Source organism: Neovison vison, chromosome 7 (assembly GCF_020171115.1).
Source record: "Neovison vison isolate M4711 chromosome 7, ASM_NN_V1, whole genome shotgun sequence".
Classification (NCBI taxonomy): Eukaryota; Metazoa; Chordata; class Mammalia; order Carnivora; family Mustelidae; genus Neogale; species Neogale vison.
In genome coordinates this window covers 58269227-58286112 of record NC_058097.1, presented here as the reverse complement: position 1 = coordinate 58286112, position 16886 = coordinate 58269227, and the positions used below count along the sequence as shown (strand labels likewise).

Sequence of the window (16886 nt, the reverse complement as noted above, 5' to 3'; positions counted from 1 at the left end):
AAGGCATGTGTGCACCGCGCGGTAGCGGGTTCGAGGTTCACTGTGAGCGCTAATGCGGGGAGCTGCGCTCGGGCCTTCTGCCGGCTGCCGCAGTTATCGCGCGTCTCCTGGCCCAGTTGAGCCCGCACGTTACGATGGTGACTGCCGGGCTGGCGTACCCGGCTCAGGTGAGAGCGTGTGTTCTCTGGACCTCACCGGCCCAAGCCCCAAGGGGGTGGGTCTCCTCGGGGGCACTGCCAGGCCCAGGTCCCCAGAACGCGGGCGTTCGTGGGCGGGGGCCCATTTCTGGCCGCCCGTGGGAAGAGTGAGGAAGGGGTCAGCGCGTGCGAAGCCCCGGCCTCGGCAGAGCTGGGGGTCCGACTGCCGTCTGCCGCGAGCAGCCGGGGCGGCGGGGTAGGGAACGAGGACACGGGGTGGGTTGGCGCTGTGCGGGCGGCCCGTCAGCGACTGCCCGGGGAGGATGGGCTTGGGGCGCGGGGGAGACGGCTGCGAAGGACACAGAACGGTGGTACTGGTGTCCCGTGGCCGCGCGTGTGGCTGGAGCAAGACAGGAGGAAAGACTCTCCGTCGGCCTTCTGCCTGCAGGTCTGGACGCGCTGCGGCGAGGCGCTGGTGTGAGGAGCAGGCTTCCGGGAGAGCTTAGGAGCTGGGTTTTGGACACACTGTTCCCGAGCTCCCACAGCAGAGGGGATGCCCTGGCGGCTGCAGTCTCTGCTCTGGACTCCGCGGAAGCGGGCGCAGTGATGTCCGTGTCGTGACCGCCCGAGTCCTGCCCCAGGACCGAGCCTGAACTCTCGGGTTTAGGCTGGAAAGATCTGGACGCTTCTTTGAGATAGGCCCTGAGAGGAAGGAACAGAGAGCTGGGGTGGAGGTCAGGTGGAGCACCTGCAGGCGGGAGGGTCCCGTGATCCAAGGCTTTACAGTGGGAGGGGAAGTTGCAATGAGGAAGGAGCCCTGCTGAGGTGGGAAGGGGAGGTGTGAGGGCAGGTGAGGGTCTCTGCTCTGAGGCTCAACAGACTGACTACTCCCCATGGAGCAAGGATATTTGGCTTTAGGAGGAAGCATGGAAGTGCCATTGCTGAGATGGAAAGTTCATAGCAGCACTGTCCTGAGCTCAGTGTTTGCCATGCTGCATCTGAGATATTGCAGGGATCTCTGAGTGGAGGTGGCAGGTGGGCATCTAGAAGCAAACATCTGGATTTCAGGGAAGGGGGTTCAGGTTTGAAGACACCCCTCAGTGGTGGCAGGCATGCAGACTGTGTCGTATTTAAGATGGGGCGGTCTGCAGATCATGGTGGCAATGCCATTACAGGGGAAGGATGGCGAGGATATTCTCCATGAACTGACCCACTTCTTGGGCACCTTGATAGGGATGGCTGTCATCACTAAGACCTGAGGAGGTACAGTGACCATGGGGGTGGGGGTGGGGTGTGGATGTAAGGGAACAGGCCTTAAGTGGGAGTCCAGGTGGTGGCACAGGATTCCCAGGGGCTGGATGCAAGATTTATCGAAAGGCAGAGCAGGGAGCCTAGGTGGCTCCATTGGTTGGGTGACAGCCTTTGGCTCAGGTCATGATCCTGAAGTCCCGGGATTGAGTCCCACATTGGGCTCCCAGCTCCACAGGAAGTCTTCTTCTCCCTCTGACCTTCTCCATTCTCATGCTCTCTCTCACTCTCTCTCTCCTAAATGGACAAATAAAATCTTTTTTTAAAAATTAAAAAAAAAAAGAGCAGTAACAGAGATCAGATGACACTAAGGCGTGCTACATTTTTCGCTCCACAGGTTCAGTTTTGTGACAACTCTTGCTGGAACCTGAAGCGTGTCAGATGGGATGACAAATTAGCTTTTAAGGGAAGAGGAAGTCAGCTGAGTCTCTTGGGCTGCGGTGGGAAAAGTGGGCCCGGCTTTGAATGAGATGAGGTGAGAAGAGGTGTGACTGGTGTGAGAACAACACAAGCAGCACTGGGGAGGAGGAGGGCTTAGGGGTTCTGATGCCTACATGGACTAGAGTGGCTAAAGTTGGAAGACGGAGCCAGGCAACATGGGGTGGTCCTCAGAACAGTGCTGGGACTGCGTCTAGCACGAGGGTCCCTCTGACGCCCTGGGATAGCCTGGGATCCTCTGGCGTTTGGCAAGTACTGGCTGGGAACCACTTGCAGAGTGACATATGGGGAAGTCAGAGAGGTGCCTGTGACAAGGGCTAGAGGTGTCATTGGTGTTGTGGGTGAGTGGTTGTGACCTGGCATGTGAGAAAGGAGCAGTTCCATTGTGCAAATGCAGAGGAAGTGTGAAGGTGCACTCAGCATCCTTGTACTCAGGGCTAAAGGCAGAAGGCTGAGCGTAAGTGACATATGGGGCATGATCTGTGTGATCCTAGGAGAGTTGACTGTGAGGAGAGTGGCAGGGACTCTATACAGCGGCCTAGAGCTTGGGTAAGACTGTCTCTCTCCCCATCTGTTCTTACTGATGACTGGCAACAGTGAGGCATTTGACATGACAGAGAGGGGTACCCTAGAGTGGGACCTGGTGTCTCCTCTGAGTTTGGGAGCTGGGAAGGAGGGCCATGGCCTTGGGGGTCTTGGCTAGAGAGGTTGCTTATGCACTGCTTTGCCCTCTTCATGACAGGGCCATGTGACCTTTGAGGATGTGGCCGTGTACTTCTCCCAGGAGGAGTGGGGGCTCCTTGATGAGGCTCAGAGATGCCTGTACCACACTGTGATGCTGGAGACCTTGGTGCTTATAGCGTCCCTGGGTAAGGACCCTCATTCCCACACCATTGCCTTATATGAGGCTCTGCTCTTCTCCTTTTTCCAAGGATCTCTGTCCCTGCCAGAGCTGGGCCCTGGGCATTGCTTCCTTCCCTGGTCCTGGCATAGTGTTGTGTTTGCTGGGCCTGGGCTTTATGAAACCCCAACATGTTCTGCCTTAAAGCCTCTCACAGAAGGGTTTGGTTTCTGAGCCTTGGACCTGCCTGATCGGTGCTGATTAGCCTTGCTCCTCCTTACTTTGTTGACTGTTCTCATTTGTGGAAGATCTCTGTCATAGGTTCTGCCCCCTTCTGTTTTGTGTACTGCCTGTGTAGGGAATTATAGACACTGACATGGTCAGTATTTGCAGGGAACCCTAAATTATTTTTGCAAGACTATCCTCAGAATCCTCCGACCAATAAACTTCTTTCCTGTAATCTGTCAGTGTTTGAGTCCCTCTGGGCCAGTGTCACCCACTTAACTGCCCTGTTTTCTCCTGAGGACATCAACCTGCTAGGTCCCAGAAAATTGCCTACATTGAATAGAGGGGTAGAGGAGAACGCTGGGTACCTGATAGCTCAGACACCTCTCCAACCATAGGAAGGGGGATTAATAGGATCCGGTGAGGAGGAGCAGTGGGAAGGCATAATTTCAGGATTGAGTATAAATCATACCAGGAAACTGTCCTTTGCTCATTACTGTTTTAGTGCCAAGATTTATGGCCATACTTTGCTTCAATCCTTCTTCCCCGCCCTTGACACTTGGCCCACTTGTCATTTCTGCTGTGACTTCTAGTCCCTGGGTCTCCCCTACATCTATGTCCCTCACATCTCTCCCCCTTTTCTCTATCCACAGTGTTCTGCTACATTACCCTGCACTGTGTGTGTCATGAGATACGCACATAGCCCTAAATGATTGACCACCAGCTAAAAGGCAGTTGTCGTCTTCTGGGGTGGGACACACATTCTAAACAGTACATACTTGTCACCAACAGGCAAGGTCCTGCTGAGAACCTCTGACAGAGGAGTGAGTTGTACCAGACCTTTCTTGCTGGCATAGCACTGTATCCTACTTTCTTGCTAGTTGTGAGGCCCCTGTCTTCCCACACACTGTTCTATAACCATCAGAGGCCCAGTGCTACACAGTGTCTCCTTGCCGCACCTGCTCCTGGCTCCCTTGTCCTGAAAACAAACCCATGGATTCAGTCCTGGTTTTGTCCTACACACATTTGTAATGGGCTGTCCTGTCCCACCGAAGTCTCATAATACACTTCACTGGCATTTTTCTGCTCTAAGGTTTTTGGCATGGGGTAAAAGCTGAGGAAGTTTTTTCTGAGCAGTGTGTTTTTGTGGAAAGAGTGTCACATTCCAGGACTCCAGATCCAGCCCTGTCTATTCCAGGGTCTTGTTCCTGTGTTGTGTGTGTCCCAGCAGAGAAAGACATCTTGTACCTGGCTGAGCACGAAGGAGCGTGTGCTGGGCTGAACCTGTGAACTTGTGGGCCTTGTAGAAAACTGTGCTCATTTAGTTCATACTTAGACCAGAACCAGAAGCAGGACTGTGGCAAGGAGGACCTTGGAAGGGAGGACCACAGGGCTTTGTTCATGAAGAGCAAAATCCTCGTGTCAGACAATATTGTCACCTGTGGGGAAGTTGAGGATGGTTCCCTGGGCAGCCTGGGCTCTCTCCAGCACCGGGCCATCCCCAGTGAAGATCATCCACACAGTGGCAGGTGGAGCAAGGCAGTTTCTCACATTCCGCGAGGGCAGCACAGCACGGGTGGGCAGGCCTGCCACAAAAAGGTTAAATTCAAGGAGCGGCAGAGTGCTCATACTGGAGAAAGCCTTCACAAATGTAGTCAGTGTGAAAAATCCTTCATCTCCAAGAAGAGACTTCTTGAGCACCAGAGAATCCACACTGGAGAAAGACTTTATAAGTGCAGTGAGTGTGAGACGTCCTTTGTCTACAAAAGCAGACTTCTTGAGCACCAGAGAGTCCACACTGGAGGAAAGCCTCATGAGTGTAGCAAATGTGGGAAGTTCTTTAAGTACAAATCTAGCCTTAATCAACATTGGAAAGTTCACACTGGAGAAAGGCCTCATCAGTGCAGTGAATGTGGGAAATCCTTCCCCTATAAAAGCAGACTTCTTGAGCACCAGAGAATCCACACTAGAGAAAGGCCTTACAAGTGCAGTGTATGTGGGAAGTCCTTCATCTATAAAAAGAGACTTCTTGAACACTGGAGAATCCACACTGGAGACAGGCTTTACAAGTGCAGTGAGTGTGGGAAGTCTTTCTTCTACAAAAGAATACTTCTAAGGCACCAGAGAATCCACACTGGTGGAAAGCCTTATGAGTGTAACGAATGTGGGAAAGTCTTTAGATACAGACCTAGTCTTCTTCATCACTGGAAAATTCACACTAGAGAAAGGCCTTACAAGTGCAGTGAATGTGGGAAGTCCTTCATCCATAATAGGAGACTTCTTGAGCACCAGAGAATCCACACTGGAGACAGTCCTTATAAGTGCAGTGAGTGTGAGAAGTCCTTTGTCTACAAAAGCAGACTTTTTGAGCACCAGAGAGTCCACACTGGAGAAAAGCCTTTTGAATGCAGCCAGTGTGGGAAGTTCTTCAGACACAGCTCCACCCTCCTTAAACAACAGAAGGTTCACAGCACAGAAAGCCATCTCAGCACAGTAAATGTGGAAGTCTTTCATCCACAAAATAAAGATTTGCACCAGAGAGTCCACACTGGAGAAAAGTTTTAAGAATGCAGCAAGTGTGGGAAAAAGGGTTTGAATTCAATGAGCACCAGAAACTCTGGAGAAAAGCCATATGAATGTAATGAATGTGGGAAATTCTTTAGACACTGATCACTGATCCACTCACATTCAACACCAAAATGTTCATGCTGGAGAGAGGCCTTGAATAACTGTAATAAGTATGGGATGTCCTCCATGGACAAAAGAAATCTTGAGCAAAGAGAATTCAAGCTGGAGGAAGAAGCTTTGAGTATAATGGATGTGGGAAATCATAGGAAACCTCATCAGCCTCAAGGACAGGCTTACTCGGTACCACAAAGTCCACACTGGAGAAAAGCATTTCTGTGCAGCAAATGTGGAAAGTATTTTGGTGGAAGATATTGCTTCATCAGGCCCCAGAAAGTTCACAGGAGAGAAAACCCTTAGTAGTAGACAAACACCTTATTTTTTAAGCCATGTTGAAGCTTGGAGGTTATGTGCCCTTTGGGGTAGGTTTAGGATAGAATTGTGGTTTGCCAGTGTGAAGGGGTGAACAGCTTTTGTGAGTCACAGTATCATGTCAGGAGCACAGTATGAGTCAGAAAATACTTCTTATTCCTAATTTAGCATCCTTTGCATTGCTTCCTAAGACATCCTGGGAAATACTGCAGGGCTTTGTGATTAATAATGATGTCGCAGTGTGTTCCTGTGTCATAACCTACTAAGGGATAATCTGATAGGTTGGTATCAGTTTGCATTCTCACCAGAAAAACCAGAACCAGAGTTCCAGTTTCTTTATATCCTTGTACCTGGTATGGTCAGACTTCCTAATTTCAGTGGTGTAGTAGGTGTGTAATGGCACCTGGTGATTTTAATTTGTATATCCCTAAGATGTGGTATTTAGATATTTTTCATGTGTTAATTTCCAGCTATCATCTCTTTGGAAATTTCTGTTCCTATGATTTATTATGTTAATTACTGAGTTTTGACATTTGCCCATGGATTATGGACAAAAGTTTTCTATTTTAAATATTTGCCAATATATTCTTCCAGTCATGGTGTTGTTTTTTTCAGTTGCTTTTCTTGTGAAAATAATTTTTTAAAATTTAAGGAAGTCAAATTTGTCCATTCTTTCACTGGATATTCTTTTGATCTTGTATATAAGAAATGTTTGCTAAAAAAAAATTTGCCAAATTTAAAGACATAATTTTCCCTTTGTTTCTTTAAGTTTTTTTTTTAACTGACATGTATGTGCCTCCTTTTAGTTAATTTTTGGACATTCCTTTTAAAAAAATGGATATCAGGGGCACCTGGCTGGCTCAGTCAGTAGAGCATGTGACTCTTGATCTCAGGGTCCAGAGTTTGGTCCCCACCCTGGACATACAGATTACTTAAAAAAAAAAGTAAAAAAGAAAAAAAAACATGGATACCCAAGAGCTGCTACCATATTGATTTAAAAGATTATTCCTTCTCCCTTGAATTGGCTTTTGTATCTTCACTGAAGATCCGTCATTTCTCTGTATGTTTATTTCTGGACTTTCTTCTATTGCATTTATCTATTTCCTGTATTTTCATGTGTTGAATAATTTGTTTTTTTTAAAGATTTTATTTATTATTTATTTGATAGAGATCACAAGTAGGCAGAAAGGCAGGCAAAGAGAGATAGAGGGAAGCAGGCTCCCTGCTGAGCAGAGAGCCCAATGCGAGGCTCAATCCCAGGACCCCGAGATCATGACTTGAGCTGAACGCAGAGGCTTAACCCACTGAGCCACCCAGGCGCCCTGAATAATTTTTTTTTTTAATTATGTCTTGAAATCAAGGTCATATATTCCTATAACAGTCTTCTTTTTCAAAGTTGTAGTGGTCATTCTTGGTCCTTCACCTTTTCATATGAATTTTAGAATCCATTTGTCAGATGAATGGATAAAGATGTGGTGTACACACACTCACAATGAAATACTACTCAGCCATAAAAAATGAAATCTTGCCATTTGCAATGATGTGGTTGGAACTAAAGAGTATTATGCTCAGCAAAATAAGTCAATCAGAGAAGGACAATTATGATATGATCTCACTTATATGCAGAATTTAAGAAAGCAGAGGATCATAGGGGAAGTGAGGAAAAAATAAAACAAGATGAAATCAGAGAGAGACAAACCATAAGAGAGTCTTAATCATAGGAAACAAACAGGGTTGCTGGAGGGGATGACAGTGAGGGGATGGGTAACTGGGTGATGAACATTAAGGAGGGCATGTGATTGGGGCACCTGGGTGGCTCGGTGGGATGGGCCTCTGCCTTCGGCTCAGGTTGTGATCTCAGGGTCCTGGGATTGAGCCTTGCATCAGACTCTGCTCGGCAGGGAGCCTGCTTCCCACACCCACCAGCTGCTCTGCCTGCTTGTGATCTCTCTCTCTCTCTCTGTCAAAAAATAAATAAATACAATCTTAAAAAAAAAGGAAGACGTGATGTAATGAGCACTAGGTATTCTATAAGACTGATGAATCACTGACCTCTACCTCTGAAACTAATAATACATTATATATTAATTAATTGAATTTAAGTTAAAATACAAGAAAAAAATAGAATCCACTTGTCAATTTCTAGATCACAAAAAAACCTATAAGGATTTTGTTTCAGATTGCATTTAATCTTCAATTTAGAAGAAATACCGAGTGTCCCAATCCATAAACATGATATGTCTTCTTTTATTTAGATTTTATTAAAATTTTGATGGGGTGCCTGGGTGGCTCAGTGGGTTAAAGCCTCTGCCTTCGGCTCAGGTCGTGATCCCAGGGTCCTGGGGTCGAGCCCCACATCGGGCTTTCTGCTGAGCGGGGAGGTTGCTTCCCTTCCTCTCTTGCCTGCCTCTCTGCCTACTTGTGATCTCTGTCTGTCAAATAAATAAATACAATCTTTAAAAAATAAATAAAATAAAATATTTTTCACAGTGGGTTTTTTTTAAGATTTTATTTTTAAGTCATCTGTACACCCAAAGTGGGGCTTGAACCCACAACTCTGAGATTAGTTTGCTTTTTATAGGCCTTGCATATCTTATATATCTCCAAGTATTTTCTCTTTCTGATGATGTTATAAATGGTAAATTTTACATCAAATTTCAATTTGCCAGTTGTTTGGTGTTACACTGAAAGAGATATTAAACTAAGGATAGAAGCAATCCTCCTCAATCTTATAAATGAGGTCTACAAAGAAATGCTTACAAGTATTATGCCTTAACATCCATTATTAAAATTTTCCATGATATTAAAACAAAGGGAAGATAGCTCCTCCTTTCTCTTATTCTGTTATCCTGGAGTTCCAGTTTCATTCAGTAAGGCAAGACGATGGATATGTAACATTTGGCAAAGAAGAAATAAACCGCCTAAAATATTTCCCATGTTGTTGTCTTCACCTCAGTCCAAATGTAGATACAGTTTACCGCTTCCACCCACCCCAGACTCCTGACCATCATTTTCTATTACGCTATGCAACTTAATATAAGTTATGAATTGCATATTGCCTTTTCCATCAACTATGGAGTAAGTTCCAGGAGGGATTTTTTTTTACATTTTTGCATTATATATTCCATGTTCCTAGAAATGTGCCTGAAACACATGAGGTATATAATTGATGTGGTCTTTTTAAAAGATTTATTTATTTTAGAGAGAGAGCAGCGGGGAGGGGCTGAGGGAGAAAAAGAAGCCTAAGCAGACTCTATGCTCAGCTCAGAGCCCAACACAGGGCTCAATGTCATGACCCCCAGATCATGACCTGAGAGTCAGAGGCTTAACTAAGGACACCACCCTGGCGCCCCGCAGCCATAATTGATTTTTTTTTTTTTAAGGGAAGGAATATATATATAAGCCTTTTTTTTTTTTTTTACTTTTTACTTTTTTATTTTTTATAAACATATATTTTTATCCCCAGGGGTACAGGTCTGTGAATCGCCAGGTTTACACACTTCACAGCACTCACCAAAGCACATACCCTCCCCAATGTCCATAACCCCACCCCTCTTCTCCCAACCCCCCTCCCCCCAGCAACCCTCAGTTTGTTTTGTGAGATTAAGAGTCACTTATGGTTTGTCTCCCTCCCAATCCCATCTTGTTTCATTTATTCTTCTCCTACCCACTTAAGCCCCTATGTTGCATCACCACTTCCTCATATCAGGGAGATCATATGATAGTTGTCTTTCTCCGACCATAATTGATGTTTTAAAATGTTGAACAAAATGACAAGGCACATTTAACATTTATTTGCCCAGCTCTGGATATACTTTTCTAACTTCACCCACAGTGTCTTTTCCTTCAGTTTCACTAACCTCAGCGTTTTCAGGAATGGCAAAAAACCTTTCAAATCTTCTGAAAAGCCCCAATAGGCATTTGATTGGCTTCTGTTGCTCACTTATTAGATCTCAGATTCCTTTCCTTACATTCTTTTGGGATTTTGATTGTGTATTTCAAAAGCAGGTTTTCCCATAGTAGTAGTAGTAGTTTTGCCACTACTGATGGATATCTTCCTAAGTACTTTTTAATAGCTTTCATTGGTTTTCTCGGTCTGAAATTTTCCAGTTAATCTCTACTACCCATGCAGACACTGTCACTGCCCTTATAGGTGAAATGATAATCATTTCCCAGCAAGCAGATGAGATCTGGAATTCCAGAACTTTGTCTCGGTGTATACATCCCCCTTGCACAGATGCTGCCATGGACATCCCTGTCCTCGGAGCAAACAGTTTGGGAAGGAGCTCTTTTCAGGTATCTGATTCTCTCCCTTTTATTCTGCTCCTTCCCCAGCTGTGTTCTCTCTCTCAAATAAATAAATGTTTTAGTGATGAGATCAAATTTACCTTTATTTTTACGTACTAATGGTACAAATATTTAAGTGCCATATATTTAAAAGTTTCTTTTTTCAGATTTATTTATTTATTTGAGAGAGGAGAGCACAGGCAGGGAGGGGCAGAGGGAGAGGGAGAGCAGAAGTCTTAGGCAGACTTTGTGCTGAGTGCAGAGCCCAAGGTGGAACTTGATTTCATGATCCTGAGATCACTACCTGAGCTGAAATCAAGAGTCAGACGTTTAACCAACTGCACCACCCAGGCACCCCAATAAATGTTTTTTTAACAAGTTGATAATGCAAATTTATCAGTAAAAATATATCTATATACATATGTGTATGGTTTGTTTTAGATGCTTCTTGTTCTGTGTCCCTGACTTTTCCCTGCATGTGTTTGTGTGTGTGTGTGTGTGTGTGTTCATGTTCATTCTGGACCATAGTTTTTTTTTTTCTCCCCAATTTATTTATTTTCAGAAAAACAGTATTCATTATTTTTTCACCACACCCAGTGCTCCATGCAAGCTGTGCCCTCTATAATACCCACCACCTGGTACCCCAACCTCCCACCCCCCCGCCACTTCAGACCCCTCAGATTGTTTTTCAGAGTCCATAGTCTCTCATGGTTCATCTCCCCTTTGGACCATAGTTTTTTTTTAACTTAAGAATATATTCTGGGGGCACCTGGGTGGCTCAGTGGGTTAAAGCCTCTGCCTTCGGCTCAGGTCGTGATCTTAGGGTCCTGGGATCGAGCTCCACATTGGGCTCTCTGCTCAGCAGGGAACCTGCTTCTTCCTCTCTCTCTCTCTCTCCCCTGCCTCTCTGCCTGCTTGTGATCTCTCTCTGTCAAATAAATAAATAAAATCTTAAAATAAAAAGAATATATTCTGGAAGAAAGTCCAGTCAGTTGTGCTATAATGGAATGTATGTGTTCCTAAAAACCATCAAGCTATGCAAAATCCAAAATAAAAATCACAGGGCTTGAGTGCCTGGGTGGCTCAGTGGGAGCTCTGTCAAATAAATAATAAATGAATAAATAAATAAATAAATATTCTTTTTTTTTTTTAAAGATTTTTATTTATTTATTTGACAGAGAGAGATCTCAAGTAGGCAGAGAGGCAGGCAAAGAGAGAGAGAGAGAGAGGAAAGCAGGCTCTCCGCTCAGCAGAGAGCCCGATGCGGGACTCGATCCCAGCACCCTGGGATCATGACCTGAGCTGAAGGCAGCGGCTTAACCCACTGAGCCACCCAGGCACCCCAATAAATAAATATTCTTAAAAAGATTTTTTTTATTTGACTGACAGAGATCACAGGTAGGCAGAGAGGCAGGCAGAGAGAGGTTGGGGAAGCAGGCTCCCCACTGAGCAGAGAGCCCGATGCAGGGCTGATCCCAGGACCTTGGGATCATGAACTGAGCTGAAGGCAGAGGCTTTATAAACCACTGAGCCATCCAGGTGCCCCTAAATAAATAAAATCTTTAAAAAAAAATCACAGAGCTTATTGAGATTCTCAAAATGTAATCAGTAAAACATAAAAAAGAAGATAGAATCCTAACAAATGCCATAGCACAGTTTTACACATTTAAAGTTTGAGAAACACATAAATACTGTAATAAATACAGGATTTTAGCCTGAAATTTGTAGAAGTGGGTGTCAGAGGGTTGCAGTTGTGAGTTATTTTGTGAAGTAATGGAAGTTTACTTAAAATCAGTTGCCTAAAATTTACCCACCAGAAGTGAATGGGCTTGGCTCCAACACATGGTGAATTGGCATAGCCAGTAGATATTTGACTTGTCCTTATGTGTTGCCAGTGGCTTGAGTGGGGGTTCTGAGGATCTAGGATAATGGAGCTGTTATGAACCAAGATGATGACTACTGGAGACAGCAAATTCAAACCCATCTAGACGTGCTGAGTAGGTGAATAGAGGTATGTGTCAGTTCCTGGAGGAAGTGTGATGTATAAATGTAAATTTTGGAGTCCTACATACAGAGAGAATTATCAGAGACAAGCCTGGTTGAGGTTCCACTGCAGTGAGTGTACATAGAAGAGAAGTGAGATCAGAGACCTGAGCCTTACTTGGCGCTCTCTTTTGTGTTCACCTTTGTGCTCCTCCTAGTCCTCCTATCCTCTCTTCCTTGACCTTTTCTGGCTGCTTGATCTCCTTACACCTCAGCAAGCTTTTTTTCATCTCTTTCTGGCACTTTCTCTACCATTGTGTTGGATTGTTTTAACCTGGCTCTCCGCACGAGTGACTGGTCCTCATGTCTCCCAGTGTCAACTCCGTTATCACCTGTACAAATGGCTGCCCACACCCAGAATACAGAAAGGAGCTCTTTCCCCCTCCTTTCAGTTTAAACATGTACATAGATCCTTTATCAATTTAATTTTTGTTCCACTCTAATCCTCCCTGCCCTCTCCCTCAGTTTTATTGATACATCTAGAGCAACAGGAGAACAGGAAGCATACATTTTGTTAGTAGGTCACTGGCCATAGTGGTGAGTTGTGCCATCATCATTTCGTAAAAGTAATTGAGTATGTTTCAGGATATGGAGTAAGAAATATGCTATGGATAAAACAGTATGGCTCACTGGGTTGGATGCAGTCACTGATAATTGAAGCAGGAAAGCTATTTTCTGAGGAAACCAGAGCCTGGCTTACCCTTGTCCACCTGCTTTTGAGTGGCCAACATCCATTCCTGCTCCATTTTCATTGCCATGATCCTATCCGGAGTCTTCTCTCCTGCCCCTGACCTAAAATTCTGAAACTAGCAAAACTGATTGCAGAGTTTCAGGGTACATGCATTTGAAAAGCATATTTATCAGCTTCCAGCTACAGAGCGAACGCGTTTTGTAGAGTATGGAATGATGGAATGTAGAGATGGAATGATGTGTCCATTTGGATCTGTGTCCTTTCGAGGCCATCTGAAATAATACCTTTGGCCTCTGAAGCAACCTGGCTTCGTGGAGTCTGAAATAACATGTTTCTAACACTTTGACGATCAGTTGCTGCAACGGACCCAGAAGTGCGGGTGCTGAGCTTTGTTGCGAAAGGGAGCTCCGGCCTCGTTTGCCAGGCCATTTCCCAGCGATCCTCGCGGTGCTGCCTGGCTTGCGGGGGAGGTGGTTGTGGGTTCATCCTTCATGGGAGTCTGCAGAGCTGTGGGAACTACCATTACCCAGATTGCTCTGTCGGAGGGCCGGCGGCCTTGAGCCAGTGAAGGCTCAGAAGAGGGCACTTCTGTGCAACACGTCATATTGGGGCGGGGCTTCTGGCGTCCTCCTCTTGGCGGTCTTTTTGGCTGCTTTTTTTAAAAATTTTTTTAATTTACTCATTTGACAGACAGAGATCACAAGTAGGCAGAGAGGCAGGCAGAGAGAGAGGAAGCAGGGAGCTCCCTGCTGAGCAGAGAGCCTGATGTGGGGCTCGATTCCAGGACCCTGGGATCACGACCTGAGCTGAAGGCAGAGGCTTTAACCCACTGAGCCACCCAGGTGCCCTTTTTGGCTTCTTTAGAGCTTACCTTGGTTTAGAAGATGGTACAGCAGTGATTTGGGAGTGAGGTGATAGGATCAGAGGAGGGGCAGGAGGAGGCGCTGTCCCCGCCGCACAGATTTGGGTCCAAGACTCGGTGACGCCGCCAGGACTGCCCGCGCCGGGTGCCGGTCCTGGTGTCTGCTTCTCCCACAGAGTACGATGGCGGCGGCCGCGCCCAGGGACTCAGCTGAAGTAAATGCTCGTCCCCCAGGCCCCCCCCGGCGCCCCCCATCCAGACCCCGAAGGCAGGCCCGAGAGTAGGGCGCCTGTTCGCGGCCCTGCGGCCCAGGCCCGGGTGTACGGGACAGGGAGTCGGAGGTGGGCGGGGGCCAGTGTGTGAGCCGGTTGGGCTGCGTGGGAGCGCAGGCTCCGGGCTGAGGGGCCGGCTGGGGCGGGGGTTGCAGGGCGTCTGAGAGGGGAGGATTCTGCCCTCAGGGGACAAGCGTGAGGCGGAGATGCCTGGAATGGCAGACCGAGGTGCGGGACCTTCGTGAGGACCCTGGACGCCAAGGGGACTTTGGCCAAGGGAGGGACTGGATCTCCTTGAGGGTTTTAAGTGTTGCAAAGGTTGCTGGGAAAGAGAATAGACTGGGGGGAGGGGGTTTGATGAGGACACTGGGGTGCCCTAGGTGGCGTTCTCATGCAAGGTCACACCCCTGGTCAGAGCCCTCTGACCCTGAGGCACAGAGGTTAGCTGTCCAGTGGAGGTCACGTGGCTGTAGGGCTGGGCAGGCATGGGGAGTTCTGAGCCGGTGGAGCCTGGGCATGGCTGTCCTCCTCTAGGGCCTCTTTGGCTGAAGAAAGGCTCCTGAGGCCCACACGGATCCATGGAGGATCTCGGTCCCTTACTGGTCTGAACCCTCCCAAATGGTCTCTGGAATTCAGTGTCCCGGGACTCTGCCTGCTGCTCTCCCAGTCCTTGTATCTGGGAGACCTTGGAGAAACTCCAGGCCCGGAGTCCTGAGTCTCCAAGTTACATGGAAGAATTCTTGTTTCTGGCAACCAGTTGAAGGTGTGGAAGGTTATTCAGGAATAGGTGCCAATGCCTGCAGATCCTTGGAGGGAACTGGATTTCCCTTTTTGCAGAAACAAGGGGACAGGAGCAGGACTGGAATGCCTGCCTTTGAGGTCAAGTGTCAATTCTGGAGATAATGGAAGGTTTAATTAGGAGTAAAGTGATCTTACCAAGGTTTTAACAGGCCTCGTGTGGCTGCCCAGTGGAGAATGGACTCTGGGATAGGAGGGAGAAGAATGACCAAGAAAGGCCTGTAATAGGCCTGGCAAATGTTGTTGGGCGTAAATGGTGGCCATCGAGGTGGGAGAAGTGGTTGGATCGTGGACTCATTTTTTTTTTTTTTTTTAAGTAGGGCCAACCAGCTTTTTTTTTTTTTTCCAATTTATTTATTTTCAGAAAAAACAGTATTCATTATTTTTTTCACCACACCCAGTGCTCCATGCAAGCCGTGCCCTCTATAATACCCACCACCTGGTACCCCAACCTCCCACCCCCCCTCCACTTCAAACCCCTCAGACTGTTTTTCAGAGTCCATAGTCTCTCATGGTTCACCTCCCCTTCCAATTTACCCAAATTCCCTACTCCTCTCTAACACCCCTTGTCCTCCATGCTATTTGTTATGCTCCACAAATAAGTGAAACCATATGATAATTGACTCTCTCTGCTTGACTTATTTCACTCAGCATAATCTCTTCCAGTCCCGTCCATGTTGCTACAAAAGTTGGGTATTCATCCTTTCTGATGAAGGCATAATACTCCATAGTGTATATGGACCACATCTTCCTTATCCATTCATCCGTTGAAGGGCATCTTGGTTCTTTCCATAGTTTGGCCAACCAGCTTTTGATGTGGAAGGGAAAGAAAGGAAGGAGTCAGGGATGACCCCAAAGGTTTTGGTCTTAACAGCTGGAAGGATGGAAGTTCCATCAACTGAGATGGAGTAGTCAGTAATGGGAACATTTTCAGTGGGAATACCAGGAGGCTGGCTTTAGCCCTGTTAAGCCCGAGACATTTCAGAGACTAGTGGAGGCATTCAGTGGGCAGTTGCACACATAGGTTGGTAGGGAGAGGGTTTCAGGATGGAGCCATTCCAAAGGTGATTGCTGTAGTGTCAACTGGAGGGGAGCTGCGGGTTGCATTTGGGAAGGGGAGTGTTCAGGTTCTGGTGGTAATACTGTTAGCAATCCAAGAATAAAGTAGTGTGAGCCTAGAATGGGGTCTTCAGGTTGGGCACCTGGTTGAAGGTGGAGAGTACTGGGTACGGGTGAGGGAGAAAAGTGGCTGGGAGGGAAGTGTGGGCAGGAGGATGATCTGGCAGGTGACCAAGGTTTCCAAGGCAAAAGTAGACATGAGAGGAATGTGGAGAGATGGAGTAACTGAGGCAGGATAATGTTCCCCAGGACTTTGTGGTGGTGCTTGGGTAGGGCATGGGATGTTTCAGTCAGGATGGTAGGTTATTTCAGAGTCTGCTGTGGTCATCTGTGGGATTTTAGGCCTGGGATAGGGGACCAGTGGGGCTGAGTTTTGAATGAGGTGTGACTGGGTGTGAATGCGTGTGACTGGAGGGCTCAGGAAGTACAGCACAGAAGTTGAAGAGGGCGAGGTGTCTGAGATGTGCATGTGGTTCTGGTTGGTGAGGTTGAAGCAAAGAACAGAGCCAGCTTTCTCTCTGTGAAGTGGATGCTTTCACAGCAGGGTTCTGGACTGCCCTTGGTAGTGGAAGCCATTGGAGGTCTGGATAACGTTGGATTATAATGTAGATTCCATTTTATCGTTCTCGACTTGCAAGAACGACATGTAGCCTGGTATCTTGTTAATGTTGCTTCTCCTTTATTATCATACCACACTTGCTTATATGCAGTAGGGCACCCTATCAGAAGACAGAAATTCTCAAGACATCCAATCACAGACCTGCTGCTAAGTTTCCCCTAATTAGTCTATCCAATGTCTGCTTTTCCTCCCCCACATGGGCCGTCGCGGATATCAACTTGTTTATGTGGAGGTTTGTTTTGGCACCTG

General features: G+C 46.8%; 1 protein-coding gene across 1 annotated transcript; it reads left to right on the top strand.

The window, feature by feature from the left end:
• Nucleotides 1-134: 134 nt before the first annotated feature.
• Nucleotides 135-14043, top strand: LOC122913388 (zinc finger protein 154-like). Its single transcript, XM_044260130.1, is given in 7 exon segments — nucleotides 135-167; nucleotides 241-612; nucleotides 2626-2752; nucleotides 4286-5412; nucleotides 5488-5615; nucleotides 5800-5870; nucleotides 14006-14043. Coding segments are annotated over 7 exon segments (1896 nt in total).
• Nucleotides 14044-16886: the final 2843 nt, after the last annotated feature.